Raw genomic sequence first — 24,436 nt, 5'->3', positions numbered from 1 at the left:
GGCTATAGAGTACGCAGATAGTTATGGAGTTCACAGGTAGCTGTAGAGTACACAGATAGCTATAGAGTATGCAAGGTGGCTATAGAGTACGCAGGTGGCTATAGAGTACGCAGGTAGCTATAGAGTACGCAGGTAGCTATAAAGTACAAAGGTAGCTATAGAGTACGCATGTAGCTATTGAGTACGCAGGTAGTTATGGAGTACGCAGGTAGCTATAGAGTACGCAGGTAGCTATAGAGTACGCATGTAGCTATAGAGTACGCAGGTAGTTATGGAGTACGCAGGTAGCTATAGAGTACGCAGGTAGCTATAGAGTACGCAGGTAGCTGTAGAGTATTCAGGGCAGTTATAATGCAAGGTTTATAACCTGCTACACTAAATACTCACTTTTACCTATTATTGCCCATAAAGCTATTAAGGTATAAACCCTAAAGAATTGAGGCTAGAAAGCCTTACACCGTAATATCAATTAAGATGGGAAACGATTACTGCTGTATTGTAGATAATACTGCTGCATATTCATGTGCATCTTCCTGTCACATAAAAACTCTTATGCTATGCTACAAAATAAAACATGAGTGAAAAATAAAGCTCTGACTAACATGGCATTGAGAGAGAAATGTTGTCAGCATGATTGAACATTGCACTAATTTGGCATTGGCACTAAAAGATTGTCTTCATATGTAGGCAGGATGGCGAGGTCAGCTCATCACTGACTATGATGCTGTCAACAAAGTGAAAGACGGCGACAGTTAACCTTTGAACTCTGTCTGTCTTCGGAGATAATGTAATTTAAGAAGTTCATGTCCAAGCACCGGGTAGTAGCCTTTCAACGCTTCAGCAAACACTTCAAATGCCTACAACAGCCAACCAGGCACTGGAGCTTTAGCAAGAAGGAGGACAACGATCAAACAGGTTCCAAAAAGTAGGCGTATGAAGCCGTGCAGCACCCATTTTGATGTTAGACTTTCGTATGGATTGCGCAGCTGCCTATTAGTAGGATGTTCTTCTAATAATTTAAACCCTTAGTCTACATGTACATGTATATATTTTCAGCGTGTTCCGAGATGTCAGCACCCACACAAAATAACCAAGCGAGAGTTGCCTACTCACTACAGTAATACAATTAACCAAGATTACTATAGTCCTGCTAAAGTTGTTAAAGGTTGACTTGCAACAAAATTCACATTACACTTATTTGGTATCAAAAGGTTAATCATGTTTTACTCTGTTGTGTTGTAGGTGCAAAATATGTGGAGATGTGATTAAAAGCTCTTAAAAGCTCAAAAACGAACAGTTAATCCCTTTCCAAAACAGCTCAAATGGGATGTAGCTGAACAAGATGGATCCTGTTGACACCTTCATGCAACCTCATTCGTCAAAATATTTTCACAAATATACTTCTCGCATTCAATAAAACCATGTCTATTGTGTTTACGCGTCTATTTCATCATCATTGTAATGCTGTCACTTTGAACACTGATATCTCAAAACCTACCGTAAAAATTCGTATAATTTTGTAGCCTTAGCTCGATGGAGTGCATATTATCCTTTGACAAACACGACGGGGCTGTTGGTCACCTGTGATAGTCGTAAAATGCTGCAGAAATTGTTCGAGGTATTTAGCAGGAAGTATGGGTCACATGATCAGATTACGACTAGATGATTAGACCAAGCTGAAACGAAACTGTGAAGTAGCGAGCATCTATATTTGATAAAGGCTTTTCGGTAAAACCCGAAGTGTTTGTCATAAACTAGTGCTACGAAAAGTTTTATATTGAGCCTTTTATTGGCTTTTCAATTCCCGTAATAAAATCACGCGTCAAAACAATAACCAAATTGTTTGAGTACGTCAGAGAAATAAATTGATTTCAACCTACGGCGTTTTCATGATGGTGGCGATTAACTGTTTATTTTTGAGCTTTAAAGAGCTTGTAATCACATTTCCACATATTTTGCACCTACAACACAACACAGTAAGACATGGTGAATCTTTTGATACCAAATAGCTGTAATATGAATTTTGTTGCAAGACAACCTTTAACATGCTCATATAACCATCACTACAACTTGTACTTTTGATATCAGAACTGTGTGAAAGTTTCATATGGTGTTGTAGAACAGATACGTGCCATAATGCTGCATTATTATTATTGGCAGTCAGCATTGTAAAGAAATAATAATAATAGTATATGGTTTGACTCGTTGTATCACCAAGACCACAGAATCTCCGACATACTGACAGCTTGCGCTAAATGGCGTAAAATTGTTCTATAGCAATGATAAACCAGTATATACATAGGTAGAAAATGAGAGAATAATTCCACATACTTAATCAATTATCAAACTTTCTCAAGCTCCATCTTAGCCAGGTAAAGCAGTTACACATTTACGAGGGAAAACAATTCATTGAGCATTGTTTAAAAGGAGAATCACAGATAAATAAAAAATGGAAAACATTGGATAACAATTTTTCTAAAATCCGGAGAAAGTTTAAAGAGAAACGCCAAACATAATAGTTCAATAATGGAACAGAGAGAGCAGTTAGTGGAACAATGAATCTGTAAAATAGGTCATGCATGTCATCAAGCCTTAAAAATTTATGCTTTTATGAAAATAGTGTGTAAATGAAAAATATAAAAGGAAGGGCAACTCTTTCAATGATTCAAATGAATTGAACACCAGTTGAATTTAGTTCAATGCAGGTCTGGACATGCTACACATTACAACCTCTAGTGGATCTGGTGTGTTAGACAATGGGACTATTTACCTGCGGGCCACGAGTCATGAGTATATCTAAGAGTCTATCAACACGTCCAGAGAAACTGGGGTCAGCGAGGACGATGGATTCCAACTGAGAAGTAATAATATGTTTCTTCTGGAGCATATGCATAATTCTCGTAACGTCAAGCACCTCCCTGTATTCGAGTCTCTTTGTCTCCAGGCAGCATCTCTCCAGATATGGCATGTCTGAAGATATAATCATTTTCATATAATTATGTTGCCATTTGCGATATTAATAGGATATAAAATAAATTTAGCCTAGGCTCTTAACACGCTATAGCTGTATGACTATGTAACCTAATCTCCCAACAAACTATACGAGTAGAAAGGCTAGTCTAGTTGACTACCTACCAGCAAACTTGTTGATGAGTCGTTTCATACGAAAGTCTCCCCTCTTGCAATAGTCGAGGGGTTCCAAAGCCTCGTAATCACAGGCTATAGGATCAGCGCTGTGGCTGAGCAGACACTTGGCCACCAGAAGATGGCCTCTTCTTGCAGCTATCATAAGTGCTGTCTGACCACGATTATCTTTAGCATCAATATCTGCATTTCCTGTTCAATAGCCAGAAGAGTATGTATGAGGTAGGCAAAACATTTGATTTTACGTACTTATTTTCTCCTGCAAAATCAATCTTTGAGAGTCTCTAAAAAAGAACACTAAAACGTAATTATATAGTCTTATACGATCACGTACTCACACTATGGTATACACCAAGTTATAACTACATACTCCATAGAGTTATACACACCATGATATACAATAAGTTATAACAACATACTCCATAGAGATATATACACTATGATATACAATAAGTAATAACTACATACTCCATAGAGATATACACACCATGATATACAATAAGTTATAACAACATACTCCATAGAGATATATACACTATGATATACAATAAGTTATAACTACATACTCCATAGAGATATACACACCATGGTATACAATAAGTAATTACTACATACTCCATAGAGATATACACACCATGGTATACAATAAGTAATTACTACATACTCCATAGAGATATACACACTATGATATACAATAAGTTATAACTACATACTCTATATAGTATATATATTCAGCCGAGACAGCAAGCTTCTGATCTCACTTACACCACAAGAGTCTGAGCTAGTAATCAAGATTCACAGGCCTAAAGTGTCATTTCTATTATATGATAGAAGATTGTGGGGATGATAACCAGTAAATAGATTTGACCGTCAAAAGAATAATCCCACTAAACAGGGCAGAGGGTATTTTCACATAAAAGGTTATTAACTGACTATCTAGAGCTAAGGCTATCACGATTTGAATGGAACAAAATTTGTGGTTCTATAAAATCATAGGATGTGATAAGGCTCTTGTTGGCCAGCTACAGCACATTAGATAATAGTCGATGCAGAAAACATGAAATATGATAAATTATATTTGCTTTTTACGAGCAAACCAAACTAAGCATGACAGTGAACAGATAATGGATTTTAAAGAGATCAAATGACTGGAAGCTGTAACACAATAGAAAGTGTTTTTTCTCAGGACCATACAGAAGTGCTGATGGTTATTTCTACTTGTATATATGCAGTAGCCTGGGTACGGTATCTCTAGATTCAGTCCCATTTTCCATCTTTCATGATAACCAATAGGTGCAAGTAAAAGTACAGGTAGATGAAGCAGCTGACTATATAGTAATTATATAATTTATATATGGTATTTATATATAATTTATATATGGTATTTATATATAATTTATATATGGTATTTATATATAATTTATATATGGTATTTATATATATAATTTATATATGGTATTTATATATAATTTATATATGGTATTTATATATAATTTATATATGGTATTTATATATAATTTATATATGGTATTTATATATAATTTATATATGGTATTTATATATAATTTATATATGGTATTTATATATATAATTTATATATGGTATTTATATATAATTTATATATGGTATTTATATATAATTTATATATGGTATTTATATATAATTTATATATGGTATTTATATATAATTTATATATGGTATTTATATATAATTTATATATGGTATTTATATATAATTTATATATGGTATTTATATATAATTTATATATGGTATTTATATATAATTTATATATGGTATTTATATATATAATTTATCTATGGTATTTATATATAAATAATATATATTATTCATGTACAACTTATATATGGTATGTATATATTTATATATGTCTATATATAAATAATATATATTATTTATATATATACACACCACATATAAACTATATATATAAATTATTCATATATATATTATTAATATATATAAATAGTATATATTATTTATATATTAATACATAATATTATGATTTATTAATAATAAATAATACTATTATTAGTGTTATATAAATAGTGTATATTATTTATATATAATTTATGTATAGTATTTAGATATTTAAGTGATAAACTATGTAATTTATGTAATGATGAAGCTTGTTTTTTTAGCTGACAGCCAGCCGCCGTCAGCAGTGATATTGACGGAAAAACTGATATAAGATGTGTGTAGCCTGGCACCTGCCTTTATTGCATAGGACATGTATAGTGGTGAGACTGGGAGAACTCTGGTCAACACAATAGTGTAGGGCTGATCTCAGCTTGCTGTCTGTTATGCTAACATTAGCTCCGTGTTTGAGTAAGTTTGCGACAGTTTGTGTGTGCCCCCAGGCAGCAGCGATCATAAGCGGAGTACATTCGTTTTCATCGACCATATTCTGTAAAGAGTGGCAATAACTACCCATGCTGTACAAACTTCACACGATACACCTAGGTGACTCACTCTATTTTAACACTAATGTTACATAGAATAGCTGTTCAACCTTCAATTAAGTTGAAGGTAATAATCACAACCTTGCAAACTAAGCAGCATGATTGGCATTGTCAAAAGAGTAGAGTTATATTTAAAAGTGAAGAGAAGACAAATCCTTTTACAAGATTAACCTCCATGTAGGTTATAAGATTAACCTCCTATAATACGTATGCTAATCACAACTGGTCTAATTGCTTTCACCGACTGGTAAACTAGTTTAAAAAGGGCACAATTCATAAATTATTATCACTGATCGAGAGGTGACTCATACATAATTGACATGGTGTGACAGGTGGCTTGCAGGAAGCCTCAACTGGAGAGAATAAAAATGATATCCTAAAATGTCAGCATAAATGGCAGAACGGGCCACAGAGAGAAACATTTGTCCCAAGAGTGCAATATATACACCTGAGTGATTAGCCGCTGCCGAACTTGGTACAAGTTGTCACCTTCAAAGACTCAGCGAGCGAGAAAGAAAAGATATAGCGAGAGACTAACCAGCAGTTGGGGGCACCATCTGCAGTAAAGACTGGCTACCTCACTGCTGCCACTCATGGCTGCATAGTGAAGCACGTTGCGACTGTATTGGTCCTGGTGCGCGAGCAGCATGTGAGAGTCAGCAAGTAGGTTGAGAAGATATTGCGCTGTCATTATGTTCCCAACTGCAAATGAGCATTCGTATGATATGAATACACACAATTGTATTATGTTCTCAAATGCTGGTCAACACGCGTATGTCATGAATATATAGTTTTATTATGTTCCCAATTGCTGGTGAACATGCGTATGACATGAATACATAGTTGTTACGAGTGTGTGAGATGGTTTTAAAATTGATTTCTATAATCTCTACAATAATTCTAGCGCGAGCAGCACAAATCAATATTGCCAATGGGTAACGGCTCAAGATAAAGGCTGCCAACTGCAATTAGGCAGAATGGAAGGAAACCGTCCAAGGTCACCATAGCAGCCATATCAATGCTCTCAAGCCAATCGGTAGTTGACAGACGTGTCTGTCATAGCTGATAATCACCGACAAGCATCTCACATCTCCCTGAGTATTGCGCAGTCTAAAAACAACTTGTTAATTAGGTGTCAGAGCCTACCTTTGCCTGCTGTCATGAGCACCGTGCAATCATAGTTGTCCATAATATTTCGAGCGGAGTGCTGCAATAACAGCTGTACAGCCTTTGTGTTCTCGCTGCACACCGCATACCAGAGGGCGCTATGCTTGTGAATGTCCACAGCATTTACATCCATGTTCGCCTCCTCAAGCATACATTTGATTAGCGAGGTGTTGGCTGGTGACTCCTTCTGGGCACAGGCGCTGTAGTAAACAACAGATTGTAAGTGCGGCAGACACGAGGAAAGGCCTCCTTTAGGTCTGTCTCACTCAGACAGATAAGCTATCGAGTTCTAAATGTGAGAACAGTATGTGTAATAATATATATACATTAGAGAGCAGCATATGATCATGGAACATCATGCGATTACTGGGAGATGGGTCTGATGCAAGACTATCTAATCAAGTTGACTTTAACATCTTTTTTGCCTAATAAGTAAAGAGTAATGAGTAAAGTAATGAGTAAGGATGATAATTATTTCAGTAATGTAACATATCTAAAGAACCGAACTTGTATGGCAATTGTTGAGGCAAAAAATATCAGGGAATTAACGAACAAGGGAAATGTCGCAAGACCAATGTCCTGATGAAGAGTCTGTTTTCAACATGCGCAGTTCATTTATGTATCCACTGCCTTTAGTAGCCTGTGAGAATATGTTCCCATTTCACTCAAAGTCCAGACGAACATAAAAAGAACCTCGTGGCTATATTGATCTCTTCCATTCTACACCACTACTATATCATACTGTAGTTTTAAGTTCAAAACTTCAATAGAAGTTAATGAATTTTTCTATAAACATAAGTATATAACTACAAAGTGACCACACATGCCAACCATGACCTATTTTTTGAGCTCTTCAAAACTGAGTTAATAGCAGGGCTCATGGATTGTGTTATTGTAAATACAACATGGCCTATGCATGTCTACCTGAGCGCCACGTGTGCTTTGAGCCTAACTGCATCTTTCGCTAATCTTATCCTAACTTAACTACTGCGTGTTAACTACTGCATGCAATATGCTAACATGATAATTACTTGTCTTACATGTTTGTATCATTGTTATTAGGTACACAAACTTCCTGGAGATAACAGTCTTACATCGGACACAGTATATCTGGGTGCAGCCCTATAAGACTTGGTGACCGGTATGCTACATACACAACTATGTCAGAGCATGTCAAAACTCAAATATGCTGTAGACTAGATGTCTATATGAAGTTCTCCGTGCCATAGCTACACAACGAACAAAGAAATGGTCCCCATGCAATGCATGCATCTATTGCGGGCCTAAACACTAGACAAAAAGAAGTAGATTCCATTTTCTATTGGCATCAGAACTAAAACAAAATGAAGGATTAGCACCATCCCAACTAGGAATGAGAATATTAACACACTAATTATAAACGCACGGTGATAACTAGCATGCTGAAAGGCAAGCGCTGCCACTTATGCAAATTTCACTTCATCTCTAATATATTTTACAAAAAACATTTTTATGAGTTTAGGTGAAAAACTCAACATTCATGGCACACGGAGGTGATAAGCAAATGTGCTTGCATAACCAGATTATAGGCCACATTGACTCCCATTTAACAATCTTTAGCGTTTAATATGATAAATATCTATAGAAAATGAAAAAAAACTTTAACACGTGTCTAGCTAGATTATACAATAAAATATGTTTATAAGTTAGACAATGTTTATTGCCTAGGACTACAGACAGTACCAACAGCTAGTACATCCGTGAGCTATAACCAAAGTCTATCTGTTATATAATGTGTTGAGTCACACAACCAATCATTTTAGAAACAAGAGCTGCATTGCTTTAATCCCAACTAATTTCTGGAAGATGATTCATTGTGACTAATCTTAAGCTAGTTCAACTGAGTTGATCCAGTCAGATTTGAAGAGGAGTCAGCAGATTTGAAATGTGACACACCTATCACAAGACTATATACACTTTCTATGACACCTTGCTAATATTTTATACCTGTTTTATTGGTCGGACATCCATCAACACAATCTTCAGAAATCAAGAATGAAGGAATGACTCTGTCGTGATTGTTTAATCAAGGACACGGGTGATTATCCTAATGATGCTATGATGAGACAGACCATAAAAGAGAACTTTAGTCTTCAGATAACAAACTGATGGTCAAACTCGAATCAGCCATTCACTATGTTTCCATGATGCACAGTGCTTCGGAGTTGCGCTATCTCCGAATCATGGAAACGGCGTCTTCACACTGAAATCACTGCGCACTGATCAGTGCGAAGCCAGTGCAAATTCGCAGCAAGGAAACAGCGACTGCGCAGTGGCTGCGCATAGCTCTCAGGCCGTGGAGACGGATTCTTCGAGGGCCATAAACTAGTACAAAGGTTGTCCTGCTAATCTTGTTTTTTCTATTCTTCCGATCTTCTTTCACCTAAATTTAATTATGGTCTGCATTCACAAGGATGATGAGGTGATTACTTTCCTGGACTTTGTTATCGATGCCAACACTTTTCGAAAAATAGGTGGCAAGTCCTAAATTAACAATTAAATAATATATTACTTGTAAATATATTATTAAATATATAAATCTTAAATATATTACTTTGTAAAAAGTGTGTTAAGGTTTGTAAAACCTTGTGAATGTGTATGGTAAATAAAAGTATAATGACAACAGAATCATAAAAAGACCGTTTATGACGTTCGGTATCCATGATCGGCTCTATTTCTCCATCAGGCGATTCGATTTATACAATTTCTCTTCTCTGGCTAATTTGCTTAAAACCACTGCGCAGCATGGAAACGTACAATCCCCTCGACTTCGGAGGAGGCTGCTTCGCAGTACTGCGCAGCATGGAAACATAGTGATTGTCACGGTGTGTTCACTTGGGCTCAAAATCAGCATTGAGCTGAGTACCATTATTGAACTATAATACATCTGATTTCTACATCTGCATTCATTGTGATATTTGAAGGAGATATTCGGCACTGAAATGTAAATTTTGATTTTTACATGTTTCATTAAAAATATCAAATGCCAAACTTCTCTATCTGCAGTCTGGTCATATCACCATATCATAGGTCATATCACCATATCATAGGTCATATCACCATATCATAGGTCATATCACCATATCATAGGTCATATCACCATATCATAGGTCATATCACCATATCATAGGTCATATCACCATATCATAGGTCATATCACCATATCATAGGTCATATCACCATATCATAGGTCATATCACCATATCATAGGTCATATCACCATATCATAGGTCAAATCACCATATCATAGGTCATATCACCATATCACAATGCCCCATGATAAAAAAGGGAGATCGTCATCATTATAATGCAAGAATGAAACAAAAGGCGAGTAAGAATACCAACAATGGTAGACATTGTTTTCGAGCTCCCCTTATATATTAGTGCAGTTTTAGTAAAATTTCAACAAAGGTTGACTTGCAACAAAATTCACATTACAGTTATTTGGTATCAAAAAATTCACCATGTCTTACTCTGTTGTGTTGTAGGTGCAAAATATGTGGGAATGTGATTACAAGCTCTTAAAAGCTCAAAAACGAGTAGTAAGTCAAAATAGTAGTAAGTCAAATGCTCTCTAATCAGACATCTATTAGCCAAACATGTAATTAATGAAAATATAATTGAAATTCAGCATTTCATTGCAAGGATTAGTTTTTTAAATTTTTATATCAATATTTTAATTTTTATCTTTAATGCAACAATTTGATAGAACACAGTTGAAAAAATGGCATTACCCACAAGTAAAGCATTTGCCCTATATTTTCCACATGGGAATAACTTGCGACTTTCCAATTATGGCTTTACATCTGGTTAAATAGTTGTTCTATTGATTTCCAGAATGTTCAATGTGAGCATCGAATCCACTTTCCATAATTAAAAGGTAACATACAAGTAGGCAGCTTGATAAGAATTCATAGAGTATTCTAGGTTCAAATGAAAGACAATGAATATACCAGGTAAGTATATATATAACCGAGTAGTAGTGACCGGGATAGCACTGCTCAGGCTAAAAGGGCTGAAATGGTATTACTATGTTGCTTAAAGGTTGATTTGCAACAAAATTCAAATTACAGTTATTTAGTATCAAAAGATTCACTGTCTTACTTTGCTGTGTTGTAGGTGCAAAATATGTGGAAATGTGATTACAAGCTCCTAAAAGCTCAAAACGAACAGTTAATCGCCGCCATCACAAAACCGCAGTAGATTAGAATCTCTTTCCAAAACAGCTCAAATGGGACGTAGATGTACAAGATGGTTTCTGTTTACACTTTCATGCAACCTCATTCGTCGAAATATTTTCACAAATATACTTCACGCATTCAATAAAACCATGTCTATTGATTTTACGCGTCTGTTTTATCGTCATTGTAATGCTGTCACTTTCAGCCCTGATATCTTATAACTTACCGTAAAAATTCGTTTAATTTTTTAACCTTAGCTCGAAGGAGTACATATCATTATCTGATAATCATGACGAGCCTGTTGGTCACCTGTGATAATAGAAAAATGCTGCAAAAATTATTTGCGAAGTATTGGGTCACATGATCAGATTACGACTAGACAATTAGATCAAGTCGAAAGAAAACTGTAAAGTAGCGAGCATCTATATTTGATACGGGGTCTTCGGTAAAACCTGAAGTGTTTGTCATAAACTAGTGCTACGATAAGTTTATATTGATCCTTTTATTGGCCTTTCAATTCACGTGAGAACATCACGTGACAAAACAATAACCAAATGTAATGATAACGCCAGAGAAATAAACTGATTCTAATCTACGGTGGCTTTTCGTTTTTGAGCTTTTAAGAGCTTGTAATCACATTTCCACATATTTTGCACCTACCACACAGCAGAGTAAGACATGGTGAATCTTTTGATATCAAATAACTGTAATGTGAATTTTGTTGCAAGTCAACCTTTAAAGAAAATCCTCCAGGAACTGTGATAGATTTGGTGATCAAATGATGTGCCAAACTAGGTTCATTTCTTCAAGGGGAAAGTATGCCAACCCATTCTGCGCCATGTACGGCTGTCTGCTTTAACATGGCCTTCACCATGAAACAATACGATGCTTCTGAAATGATCAATACAAGCACTCCAAAGACTCACCTGATGAGGGGTGTCCTGTTATGGTCATCTCTGTCACCAACCGAGTCATAGTACGGAGCCAAAAGCCTGCAAAACTCTTCATCATTCTTCATGGCCACCCAGTGAAAGAGCGTCTCTCCACGCTCACTCCTCCATTCCCTCAGAATTGTCTTCACATGCTCGACATTCGCCTTATCGAATGACCCGGTAATCATCTTGGCCGTGATCAAATCGCCAGCCTTTAAGGCTTGGGCTAAGATATTGCTTGCGTTATCGCAATCATTGATCTTCAATCCAGCGTCAAGCAGTAAAGAGAGTATGTGTTTATTATTTGGACGTTTACCGTAATAGTACATGGCATTGTTTCCGTTGACGTCGGTTGCAAGGGGGTCAATCTTAAGGTGAAGGTTACGGTTCTTCAGTATATACTCAACGATGTTGGCATGTCCGGCTGACACTGCCTGAAACAGGTTGTTCTTGCCACTTGAGTCCATCTGCATGGGAATACCAAACTCCAGCAAGGAGATCAGCATATCAAGGTTGCCTCCCTCTATACAGTAAAAGAGGACATTACGTCCGTCTTTATCCTTTTGGTTGACATCGAGGCCGAGTGAGATCTCATTGTCGATGAGGTACATGACGAGCTCTTTGTGGGCATTGTATGCCGATTGCATAAGCACCGTACGGTTGTAAGAGTCATCACACAGTTTTACTTGATTGTTCACTAGATACTCAAATATGTCCTTGCTGCCATTGGCAGCGCAATAAAACAATGCATTGCATCCTGACGTATCTTTGGCATTAAGATCAAGATTCAAGCTACTAGAATTCTCTACAAGGTATCTAACGAAGTCAAACTGTCCTCTATCGACACTCTCCATGAGCAAGGTGGTGCCATGCACATTGCTCGCTGCTTTTAGACCACGGCTCACCAAATAGTTCATGCAAGACTTGGATGAGGCGATGAGGGCGTAAAAGAGACAATTCCATCCATCCTCATCACATTCATGCTTGTCAAGGCCTATCATGTCGGCTTTATCCAACAGATATGTCAACATTTCTAGGTCATTGTTTTGGGCTGCCTGCATGGCTACAGTCTTCCCATCTGCTGCAGCAACAGATTTGGCACCTGTCAAGACATAAGAGCGGTGTTAAAGGAATTGTACTAATAGGAATACATGTCTATGACTCATTCAGTCAGCTGCATGGCGTGGCTCTATCTGAATTACAACTAAAGCCCAACATCCCCTTTAACCGTCTCAAGTTTCACATAAATCAGTATTTGCAAAAAATGTTAGAATTTTTTGCTTTGGATGTTAAACAAAAAGTTGGAGCTTGAATAACTGTGAGATGAGCTGTGGAAACTTGATGACAAGACTAGGTTGCCAACCGAATGAACCGATGCTCTTTCTCTTCTTTTCTAATGTCCAACTGTATACAGACATGTTTTTAGTTGTTTACCAAATACCGATTGTATGTTGTCTTCTGCATGGTGTATTAATGTATTATCTTATTTCACACTTTATTTAAATAAAACGAAGGTAATTCTACACTTTTTCATTGCACACAATAATCTGAGGAAACGAGGCGATGGTACAAGCTGTTACAGATAAGGGGCTGCATTCGCATAGCTCGCCTTCTCTCTTAATGGAGTATTTGTGAGAAATTCAGTGTATATTATTCAGCCTCTGTTCTCTTAATATATACAGTTAATATACAGGTCATGATGTAAAATAATTGGGTGTGTTATGTTTGCTAGGTATACATGAGTATGTCATGTTCGCGTTATGTTATGAGTATGGTATAGATGGGTATGTTATCATTGCAGGTATACATAGACATGTTATCACTGCTAGGTATACATGGGTATGTTATGTTTGCTAGATATATATGGGCATGATATCTTTATTAGGCATGTTTGAGAGCATGTACTTCAGTCGAAGTTAGATTGCTCCAATGTTTTCTTACAACACGGATGGATGAGCATTTCAAAATACTTCAGTAGAAAAATACTATCAATGATTGACTGGCATCGACTCTTGGAACGTTAACGAAATAATTGAATTTAATAGCTACAACTAAAAAATTACTGCTTTGATACTTAGAAATCCTATTTTAGAGGTCTTTTAATATTACAATTTAACTGTGAATATAACAAGTTTAATGAGAACTATCAATAATTCCCAAGGGACGGTCACTAAAATATGTGACATGTGTGATATGTCCCTTCTTACTATATAGATTCAGAGTTGAGTCTATATTTGTCATAGGTATTACATTTCAAAGTTTTTATTTAATTATTAATAGATGCATGGAAATCACCACAAACATGCATAATGGCAATATTTGATATTCATTCACAAGCCATAAGCTGCTGTACTTTGAATAATGTTATTCAGGGTTTTTGTATTTGATATTGACTAGCATTTCTATAAGTTTTATGCAACCTTTTTAAATAAAGTTATAAAATTAAAAAATGCCTTCATATTGAAAATGAAATAAAAAACTTTAAAGCCCCAACAAATTGCAATGCAGGCTGTAAGATCATCATAGGTTAATTAAATGCAATAGATATCAACTAACAGAGATATTTCTCAGTTTCCCAATACATACTGATTTAAAGATCTATGACAAGTTTTAGGTAAGTTATAGGATATTTCTTGCATTCCGAAGGATTACTGTTGCTCTACACGTAGGAGAGTGCGAAATATAGGAAGCGTTCGCTTCGCGAGTGAAAGGGTAAAATTTTTCTTCCCAAAACTCTATTAAAAGCTATTGGAAAAATACATCCCCACCCTCTATTTGACTGTCATCTCTAATAAAGCGCCACATAGGAAAGAGTTGAAAAATAAAGCGTCATGGCGTTCAAATAGAGGTGTTATGGTAGTTTTATGTCTACACAATTGACGCATGTACAACAAGGCATGTTAATCATGCCTTTTTTATAATACAAAACCTACTTCAAATGTTTTCCTTCGATATACATGTATATGTAATGTAAGTGAGCCAATGTAAATAAAATATTTGAATGGCTGTTATTCAATAGCAGCCTACAATTCCATAACAATTTATGTTCAAGCGGATTAAATTGTTTAAACACCGTTTGAGGCAAACTGAGTGATTGATTAGCAGGTTATTTACTAACATGACTTGTCACCAACTTGTCACTTGTCAACTTGTCAACACCACTTGTCAACCTGCGCCGAAATCATATTATAAGCATCTCATAGCTGTTATCTTCAACAAAGTTTTAATGTTATGTTCATTTCTGAACACAGTTGTGGCTGGACAGGTTGACAAGCAAAGTGAGAAAACAGTTGATGCGGACCATGTTGTTATTTGTGAGATGAGTAGGGAAAAAGGTAAAAGCAAACTTAGAGAGTGGACAGACATACAGGCATACAGGCATACAGGTGAAGAGAGGATTAGCTCAGCAGAGACAGAGTAAATGTATTTGAATAGAGCTGCTCATGGAAGTTTATTCAGGATGCAGAGGATGCCGTTTTCAAGAGTGACGGAGCCTGAATTATCTGGAAGCAACTGTACAGAAAGGTGGAGTGCGTGGAAAGGAGATGAAAACGAGAGTTCATGAAAACATCAGGCATTACCTGCAATAACTAAGCACGAACTAGATGAAAAGAAAAATTGTAAAACACCAGTACGACCAGTAATGTTGTACAGGAAGGAAACAGTAGCACAGGCGAGAAAACAGCAAGCCAGTTCCGATGTGGCAGAGTTGATAATGCCGAGGTTTGTTATAGGATGAAAAGGATGGATAATATCAGGAATGGGTAGGCCTACATGAAAAGGGAAAGCAGGTGTTAAGCAGGTGTTAAGCAGAAGGAGAGATAAGGTTGAGTTGGTAAAAATCTGTCAAGAGAGATGACGAGTAGGCCTACACAGTGAAGAAGGTGTTTGGGGTGAAGCTGCCAGAGACAAGGAAGAACTAAGAAAAGGCTTATGTGTATGTATGTGTTGATAAAAATCACAAAGGCTTTGGGAGTGACGGATGAGGACACATTGTACTACATAAGATGGAGAATGAAAATCTACTATTGTATACCTTGATAGATAATATACTGAAAGAAGTTTAATAAAGGGATCTTCAAATTTCGATACCTTCATCTATAAAATATTAATATGTGCATCTATTAAATATCAATACATCTCTCAATTAAATATCGTTATGTACATACGGTATATTAAATATCGTTATGTACATACGGTATATTAAATATCGTTATGTACATACGGTATATTAAATATCGTTACGTACATACGGTATATTAAATATCGTTACGTACATACGGTATATTAAATATCGTTACGTACCTACGGTATATTAAATATCGTTACGTACATACGGTATATTAAATATCGTTACGTACATACGGTATATTAAATATCGTTACGTACATACGGTATATTAAATATCGTTACGTACATACGGTATATTAAATATCGTTACGTACATACGGTATATTAAATATCGTTACGTACATACGGTATATTAAATATCGTTACGTACATACGGTATATTAAATATCGTTACGTACATACGGTATATTAAATATCGTTACGTACATACGGTATATTAAATATCGTTACGTACATACGGTATATTAAATATCGTTACGTACATACGGTATATTAAATATCGTTATGTATATACGGTATATTAAATATCGTTATGTACATACGGTATATTAAATATCATTATGTACATACGGTATATTAAATATCGTTATGTACATACGGTATATTAAATATCGTTATGTACATACGGTATATTAAATATCGTTATGTACATCTATTAAATATCCATACATAAACTTATTAAATACCGATAGATATATCAATTAAATATCAATATATACATATATATTAAATATTAATACATACATCAAGTGAATATCGATACATATATAGATAAAATATCAATACATATATCAGTTGAAAATGCAAATCAATCTAAGCTTACTCTATACAAATTAATAACGAAAAGGTAATGTCATCCAGTCACCTTTGTTGGACCATGAAAAGAGCTTCATTTAAAGTTATGATATCTAACGTACATGATATCTAAATTATGATATTCAAATATATACGCAGCGACCGATACGCATTGCCAGAGCTCCAAAATTAATGAAGTAAAAACAATATTTTACGAGTCAGTCATACACAGTTTACTCTCATATAGAGTGTTTAAGCGTCTGTGCATACTCTGAACCATTGGATGCCCTAAAAGTACCCAGAACAGGTTTTAGCCTTGGCATAAGGTATAGCCTACTGATGCTTCAGCGCCTCAGAGCTATTATAGGGGTCAACGAGTAGTGGACGAGAGCACGGGATAAGAAACTCTTACAATGACCACTGTTCTCCCATCAGCTTAGTTATCTGATCAATTGTGCTGCCTCTGAGTCAATTAGATGTCATCTAATTAATTTGCGCAGAGCTGAAAGCAAACACTCGCAGCCACTTGGGCATTCAATCACCCGCAGATTCTACTCACATTGTAATGTTCTAAGGAGGAGATGAGCAGAGCAAACATGCAAGGATAGAGAGAGGATTGCTTGAAGCTGACGATAATTAATTGAAAATCAACGAAGAGACAAAATCAACGAAGAGACGGAATCAATAGATGTGAGAGAGTGAGAAAGAGAGTAAGTGTAGAAGATTCAAGTCTGGCTTACATTACTCCCGTTGCGCATCAGTTGCAACAAAAATACAAACCAAACACTTGGTAGCAGAAATGCTCATATTATCATAACGAACAAGTCATCCATGTAGGCAAGAATTCTCAGGCATAATACTAAAATAACAAAATGACTTTTAGCAGCGTATGCTGCCATAGAATAATCTTTCATAATGACAAGCATATGCTTATGGATATACTTACTGTGCAACAGAAAATGTTTCTGTTGGTTAGGTTATTAGGTCTTGATTATGCCCTCATATTTATACGTTGAAGTAACATACCGTAAAACCTCTATTTGACCGCCATGGCGCTCTATTTTTCAACCCTTCCTTCATAGTGGCGGTGAAATAGAGGCGGTGTTTAAATAGAGGCCAACGTTGTATTTTTCAAATAGCTCCTCAGAATTTTGAGAAGATAAATTCAACCCTTTTACGAGCGAAGCGAATGTCGTCTATATTTTGCACCCTCCTTCGGGTGGAGCGACGTTAGCCCTTTTAGATACAGGAAAGTGGCTAACTTACCTCCAACTTGTCTTGGTTCTCTAAATAAATACGCATGGGGAAGACGAGAAATATCTCTACCACGTGATATCTATTGCTTGCAATTAACCTGTGATGATATTATAGCCTGTGGCCCTGCTTTACAATTTGTTGGAGTTTTCAATTTTTTACTTCATTCTAAATTTGAAGGCAAATTTGCATTTTATAACTATATTTAAAAATTTTACAATTATATATTCAAGAACAAGTGACATAAAAGAATCATACTTATAATTAATGCAGAAACAAAACTTACCATTTTTTAAACAAAAAAATTTGCATCATTTGCTCGACCAGTTGAGTTCTAATTGTTGCTTTCGATAGAACAAACGTCTTCTGGCTGTTCGATACCTTCGACAACATCTTCTTACCTGAAATCGTTTTCTGCACTGCTGAACTAGTCGGTGTTAGCGTCCAATCAATATTTTTAGCAAGGCATAACTTTTACGGGTGGCAGTTCGAACAAATAATAATAAACTTCCAGCCAGATGGGCGCTAAACACAATTTTTAGGCTAAAACTAGTCGTTCATATACCATCGTGAACGTAAACCATTTTTTCACAGAACGTCACAGTATCAAGACCTTGTTGAACAAGAAACTACTATTATTCTGATACAGTTATTAATAGTTTTTGTGATTTGCTTTCAAAGTTTTAATAATAAAACCGAAAAAACTTTAAAGTTAGAAAACAGACTTTGATACGAACAAAAACTAAGAAAGAACTGATGGTTATTGGTGCAACCGAGCCATTATTAGTACGATTTTTAGACACTTTTCTACAAATCACTTGCTATAGCGGGTTCATAAAGATCAAAGTGGCGGTCAAATGTAGGTAGCGTTCAATTAAAGGGTGACGCTTTATTTTTCAACCTTTCTCCTATAGTGGCGGTCAAATGAAAGTGGCGCTGAAATAAAGGTGACGTTCAATTAGAGGTTTTACGGTAAATAGATCTTAAAACTTCAAGAAGCTTGAGATCAGTTATTTTTGTAAACAGCATTTCTATCCACAAATACAAAAGGAGTGAAGGAAGGCACCAGATAGGAGGATTAGTGATAGAGGGTAAGTGAAGAAGGGTTAGTCAAGAAGGGTAAATCAAGGCGGGTGAGTGAAGGATGATAAGTGATGGAGAGTAAGTGATGAAGGGTAAGTCAGAGAGGGTAAGTGATGGAGGGTAAGTGATGGAGGGTAAGCGACGGAGGGTAAGGCAAGATAGGTAAGTCAGGGAGGGTCAGTTGGAGAGGGTAAGTGATGGATGGCGAGTGATGGAAGGTAAATAATGGAGGGTAAGTGATGGAGAGTGAGTGGCAGGGGGTAAGTGATGGAGGGTAAGTGACGGAGGGTAAATGATGGGGGTAAGTGACAGAGGGTAAGTGATAGAGGGTAAATAATGGAGGGTAAGTGATGGAGGGTAAATAATGGAGGGTAAGTGATGGAGGGTAAGTGACAGAGAGTAAATGATGGAGAGTGAGAGAGGGTAAGTGATGGATGGTAAGTGAGAGAGAGAGTAAGTGATGGAGGGTAAATGGCAGCGAGTAAATGATGGGAGGGTGAGAGAGGGTAAGTGAGGGAGGGTAAGTGAGGGAGGGTAAGTGAGGTAGGGTAAGTGACTGAGGATAAGTGATAGAGGGAAAGTAATAGAGGGTAACTGATGAAGGGTAAGTGATGGAGGGTAAGTGATGGAGGGTAAGTGATGGGAGTTGAGTGATGAGAGGTGAACAATGGAAATTGAAGGACCATTGGTGAATGACGAAGAGTGCGTGGTATATGAAATGGCAAAAGCTGTCAATGAGCAGCAGAGATACATGTGTTAGACTTATAACTAAAGTTGTTTCGGTTACCAAACAACGTAATTTAAATCAAAATTGATACCTTCAAGGATGAGCATTTTTGCGAATTCATGGTTCCGGGCACTGACAGAGTAAAGCAGAGCACTCCAACCATCTTTGTCGACAGCATTTATGTCTACCTCTATCTTCTTACGATTCGACAGCACAAATCTGTAATAAAAGAAGACCCTTCAGACTCCAAGCTTTTATCTACATGAGCTAGTTGTCGCCATCATCCATCAGTTAGTTATTAGTTAGCCGCTGCTGTTGATACCAGTCCACATTGTCAAACTTCGTGAGAGTGTATTACAGAATTATCATAGTCTCCATGGTACCAATGTAGACGGTCTGCAATGTTGACTCAGAACCAAAGTTATACATATATCGATGCATAAGTAATCACTTTCAGCTAGATCAGAGATATACTGGGACATACCAATATACATAAACAGAAGAACCACACTGTATAGTAATGGACGAGTGCCACATAAAAAGCGCATGAAGGTGTTGATAGGTCAGCGTTGAAATGAAGTGCAAGGGGAAAGCATGAGTGTGATACCTACGACCTGGGCTAAGCACAGAAATGCCGGCTGGATCAGACCTGTGTGAGTAGATGCAGCAGCCAGTGTATATTATTCCATGGCTACCAAGGAGAGCTATGAAACTATGCTAATAGAAACCATAGCGATGTATGAATAAAAGCAAAAATTTATGAATACGGGCAGCCGATGAATGTGATAATTCTAGAAGCTTCTCGAGGGGGTATTAATATAACTCAGTTGACTAACTGTGGGTATTAATATAACTCAGTTGACAAACTGTGGCCAGCTTATGGAAGATAAAGAAAATAGACATTTGGTAACTACTATCCACAATTGAGCTTATAAAAAGAATATGCCTATGGGATAAGTAGCTAAAAATGAGGCATGACGAGCAGAGTTCTTTGGACACGCAGAAGTCTCTAGACACTTATCAGTTTTCAACCAAACAAGGGTAGGCAATAGATCGCATGTGTAGAGTAATTAATAATCTTCCAAAGGATTATAACAGAGTGTTTCCACAATCGCGGTGTCTCTCTTCTTGCACCATTCAATTACTAGAAATAGCTTCCTAGTCCATAAAATACAGCTGTGCACCATGCTAGTCTGACGTGGCAGGTGACATTTGCGTGTTATTGAAATACATATGCAAGTGTAATATCATACGGCCCGTGATAGAGTACTTACAATTCACCTCAACTCTCATCACCAGATGAGGGAGCGATGCGCACAGACAATTCGACAAAGTACAAGCGTTCACAGGCAGACCACCCCATTTTGTATCTTATTCTGGTGCCTTTGTATTCCATCTTTTATTTATGTTTGCAGTGTTTATGTTGTCCTCTGACTATAACCACTACTACTACTAATATAGAGTGAAAAGATGTGGTTTACCTTCCAACATCGAGCTGTTTTTTGCCAGCAGCCTGCATAAGAAGATTGATGCCATCTGGGGAAACCTCGACATTAGCACCAGCAATGATCAGTTGGTCAAGCACATCGCAAAAGCCTCCAGTGACTGCATAGAAGAGAACGTTTCTTCCTTTATCATCTACATCATGCAGCGTGAATGGTAACACAGCTAAATTCTCCAGACAGTAATCGATGACCTCTGTGTGACCCTTGAGACACGCGCACATGAGCATGTTCTTCTGATGGTCTGCAGCCACAACCTCAACCCCTACACTGAGTAGATACTGTATGACAGAGAGTTGTCCGCTCTCAAATGCATAGTAGATGGCACTACGGTGCACATTGTCCTGCTGATTGACATTGATACGGAGATCCATTGATTGAGAGACAAGGTATTGAACAGTATCAAGATGGCCCTCGTATGCCGCCTCCATTAGAATTGTCATTCCATCAACATCTGCTTCAATCTGTACACCGAGGCTAAGCAGCTTACGAAACAGCTTGAGCTGGCCGGATGACGCGCAGTAAAATAGCACATTGCCTAAAACGTACCAAAATGGACTCATCTTATTTTCAATGGAGTAAGGGTGCATTTGCAACAACGATAAAATGCAGATGGTGGCTTGTCAAATTTTACCCTTTTAAAATAACCATTAGCTTTTATAACAATCACAATGACATCTAACCTCCTAATGGACATGTATTTCAAGGACCATTACTTTTAGATAGAATGCAAGAAATCATGTTTCTAACATGAAAAGACAATGAATAAACAAAAAATTTGTTTACAATTCTTAACATCTCAATAGTACAAGAGCACTGTATTGTTGATATCTCGCAGTCTGTAAAAAAATGCTGAGCATAAGATTATCATAGAAGTAGGCAGACAGCTGTAGTTATTGTACAATCCAGTTGGACTAAACATAAACAATATGCAATATTCAACATTGTGCAATTTACAGTCTGTTCTTCTGAACGGCCATTTTTACCAAGGTCCATCGCCAACAATGCACCTACCGAGCAATCGATACAAGGGCACACCCTAGCTCAAGTATGCTTGGTTGAAAAACTCATAAAAGTTTCACTGGATGCAAAACTGGCAGACACTAAGAGAAATAGTATTGCAAAAGAATGCACGGATGATGCTGAGTCAAGATACAACTTTTATACCTACATGTAGCATTTAGCATCAATTCTATAACTTAGTGCTAACGCAACACAGTTGGAAAGGCAATTCCACTTAGATCTGTACATAGAGTGTCTTAAAATGAACAGCTATTGTATAAAACTTAGTGCACATCCAAGTCTCCAAACAACAGAGCAGGAGATAAACATTTGCATGAATAAGAACTGACTCGTGGATTGTTGGGTACATCAGCTGAGCTGATTCATAACGGTAAGGAATGAATCAGCTGTGCGCACTATCAGCTACTTGGTCACACTTGGATGTTAACTTTATTAGCGTTTCCCACTGTTCACGATAAAGAATATTGGATTACACCATTAAACTAGTATAAGAAACTCTGTCTGCATGAATGATATCAATAGTATCGATGATTAACCATGCGGCAAATGTCTTTAGGTGTCTGTGTGAATGCAGAAGAATATGGGCATCTAATACTCACGACCCCTACGATCTTCTAGGTGAACATTTGCTCCTCTCTTGAGTAGTAGGTCTACAATCTCTGAACTTCCAGCAAACGCAGCTAACATCAAACCTACAGATTGTAAATGACTTGATAAGCAATAGAATACAATCAGTGACAAAAAAATAATGCTAAATGTCTAGAATCTCTCACAGTATGTTAACGAGGAAAACTTTTACATCATAAAACTAACAAAAGTAAGTTATTACAAAATTGATAGTTTTGTGGACGAGATCAGTCGCTCAGGAAAGCCAATCATCGATATGAATTATGAATGTTTTAGCATCGCTAAGTACTAATGTTTAACAATACGCATATTGAAGCTCATGCTAAGTGAACTGGTCACGCTTTTGTTACTTTCAAACAACTAGTGTCTACGAATCAATGTTTAATGTTTACTAGACATAAATTGTGTCAACTAGTGTCTACGCTATTTAACTATTAGTTTTCCTTAGTTGTTCACAAAACAAAGGAGAACCGATGACTTCAGTAGGAAGAATGACCAGTTTCGACTCAACTATACATACAAGTTGATCAAAAAGTTTTAAGGCTTTCCATGAAAAGCTAGATGGTCCATTCTGTTAAAAAAAACATGCTAATGTAAGTCAAGGTTTATGCGAGTAAAGCTACATAGTTCTATCAATAATATACAGCCCCCTGTGGGGGCTGTATATATCATTGGTTCTATGCAATGTCGATTTTTTGCTAAAACTTTTTAAATGTGTGTCTGCTAAACCATGATAACCAAAGAATACAACTTTACCTGTGACACCTTTATCATTTTGCTTGTTCACGGAAGCTCGCTTTTGTACTAGAAATTCAGCGACGGCATAATTTCCCTCTAAACAAGCTTCCAGTAGGCTAGTACTACCTAAATCGTTTGTAGCATCCACAGTAGCTCCATTGGTCACCAATGATTGCACCATCTCCGTTTGTCCTAGCATACTAGCTAGGATGAGAGCATTTGATCGGCCACTCGAACCAATAGTAGGGTTAAATGTGGTATCCAAAACATTTACACTCTGCTCGATTCCTACTCCATAAGATGATAAGCATTTTGTTATAGCACTGTCTGAACCCAGTACAGAAATCACAAGCAAGTTCGCCTGGTGTACACCAACTTCTTTCGCAGTATTAGGTCGTTTGATCACGAATGCATCGTTAAACTCATGCAGTAATAACTTTCTCCGTAAGCCATTCGAACAGCCATCAATCAGTAGGCGGAGCTTTTTGCAGTTTCCGGCCTCCACTAATGTTTTTGCTTCCGATAAAATCGAAGAAAGAATCGTGTACTCAGCTGAAGACATTAGGTATACAAAGGAACAGACAACCCTTAAATAGTACAATAGTCGTGTACC

General features: G+C 36.8%; 1 protein-coding gene across 1 annotated transcript; it reads right to left on the bottom strand.

The window, feature by feature from the left end:
• Positions 1–89: 89 nt before the first annotated feature.
• Positions 90–24,385, bottom strand: LOC137390930 (serine/threonine-protein phosphatase 6 regulatory ankyrin repeat subunit B-like). Its single transcript, XM_068077245.1, has 11 exons — positions 23,842–24,385; positions 23,058–23,150; positions 21,415–21,973; positions 20,025–20,152; positions 11,938–13,045; positions 6,771–6,991; positions 6,163–6,326; positions 5,377–5,569; positions 3,136–3,336; positions 2,771–2,970; positions 90–857 (listed from the first exon to the last, which is right to left on the bottom strand). The coding sequence occupies exons 1-11, from the start codon at positions 24,383–24,385 to the stop codon at positions 753–755; spliced, it is 3,516 nt and encodes a 1,171-aa protein (XP_067933346.1). The 3' UTR covers positions 90–752.
• Positions 24,386–24,436: the final 51 nt, after the last annotated feature.

The sequence above is a fragment of the Watersipora subatra genome, chromosome 3, assembly GCF_963576615.1.
Source record: "Watersipora subatra chromosome 3, tzWatSuba1.1, whole genome shotgun sequence".
Classification (NCBI taxonomy): Eukaryota; Metazoa; Bryozoa; class Gymnolaemata; order Cheilostomatida; family Watersiporidae; genus Watersipora; species Watersipora subatra.
The sequence above is the reverse complement of the archived record's forward strand: the minus strand, read 5'-3'. Positions and strand labels throughout refer to the sequence as shown.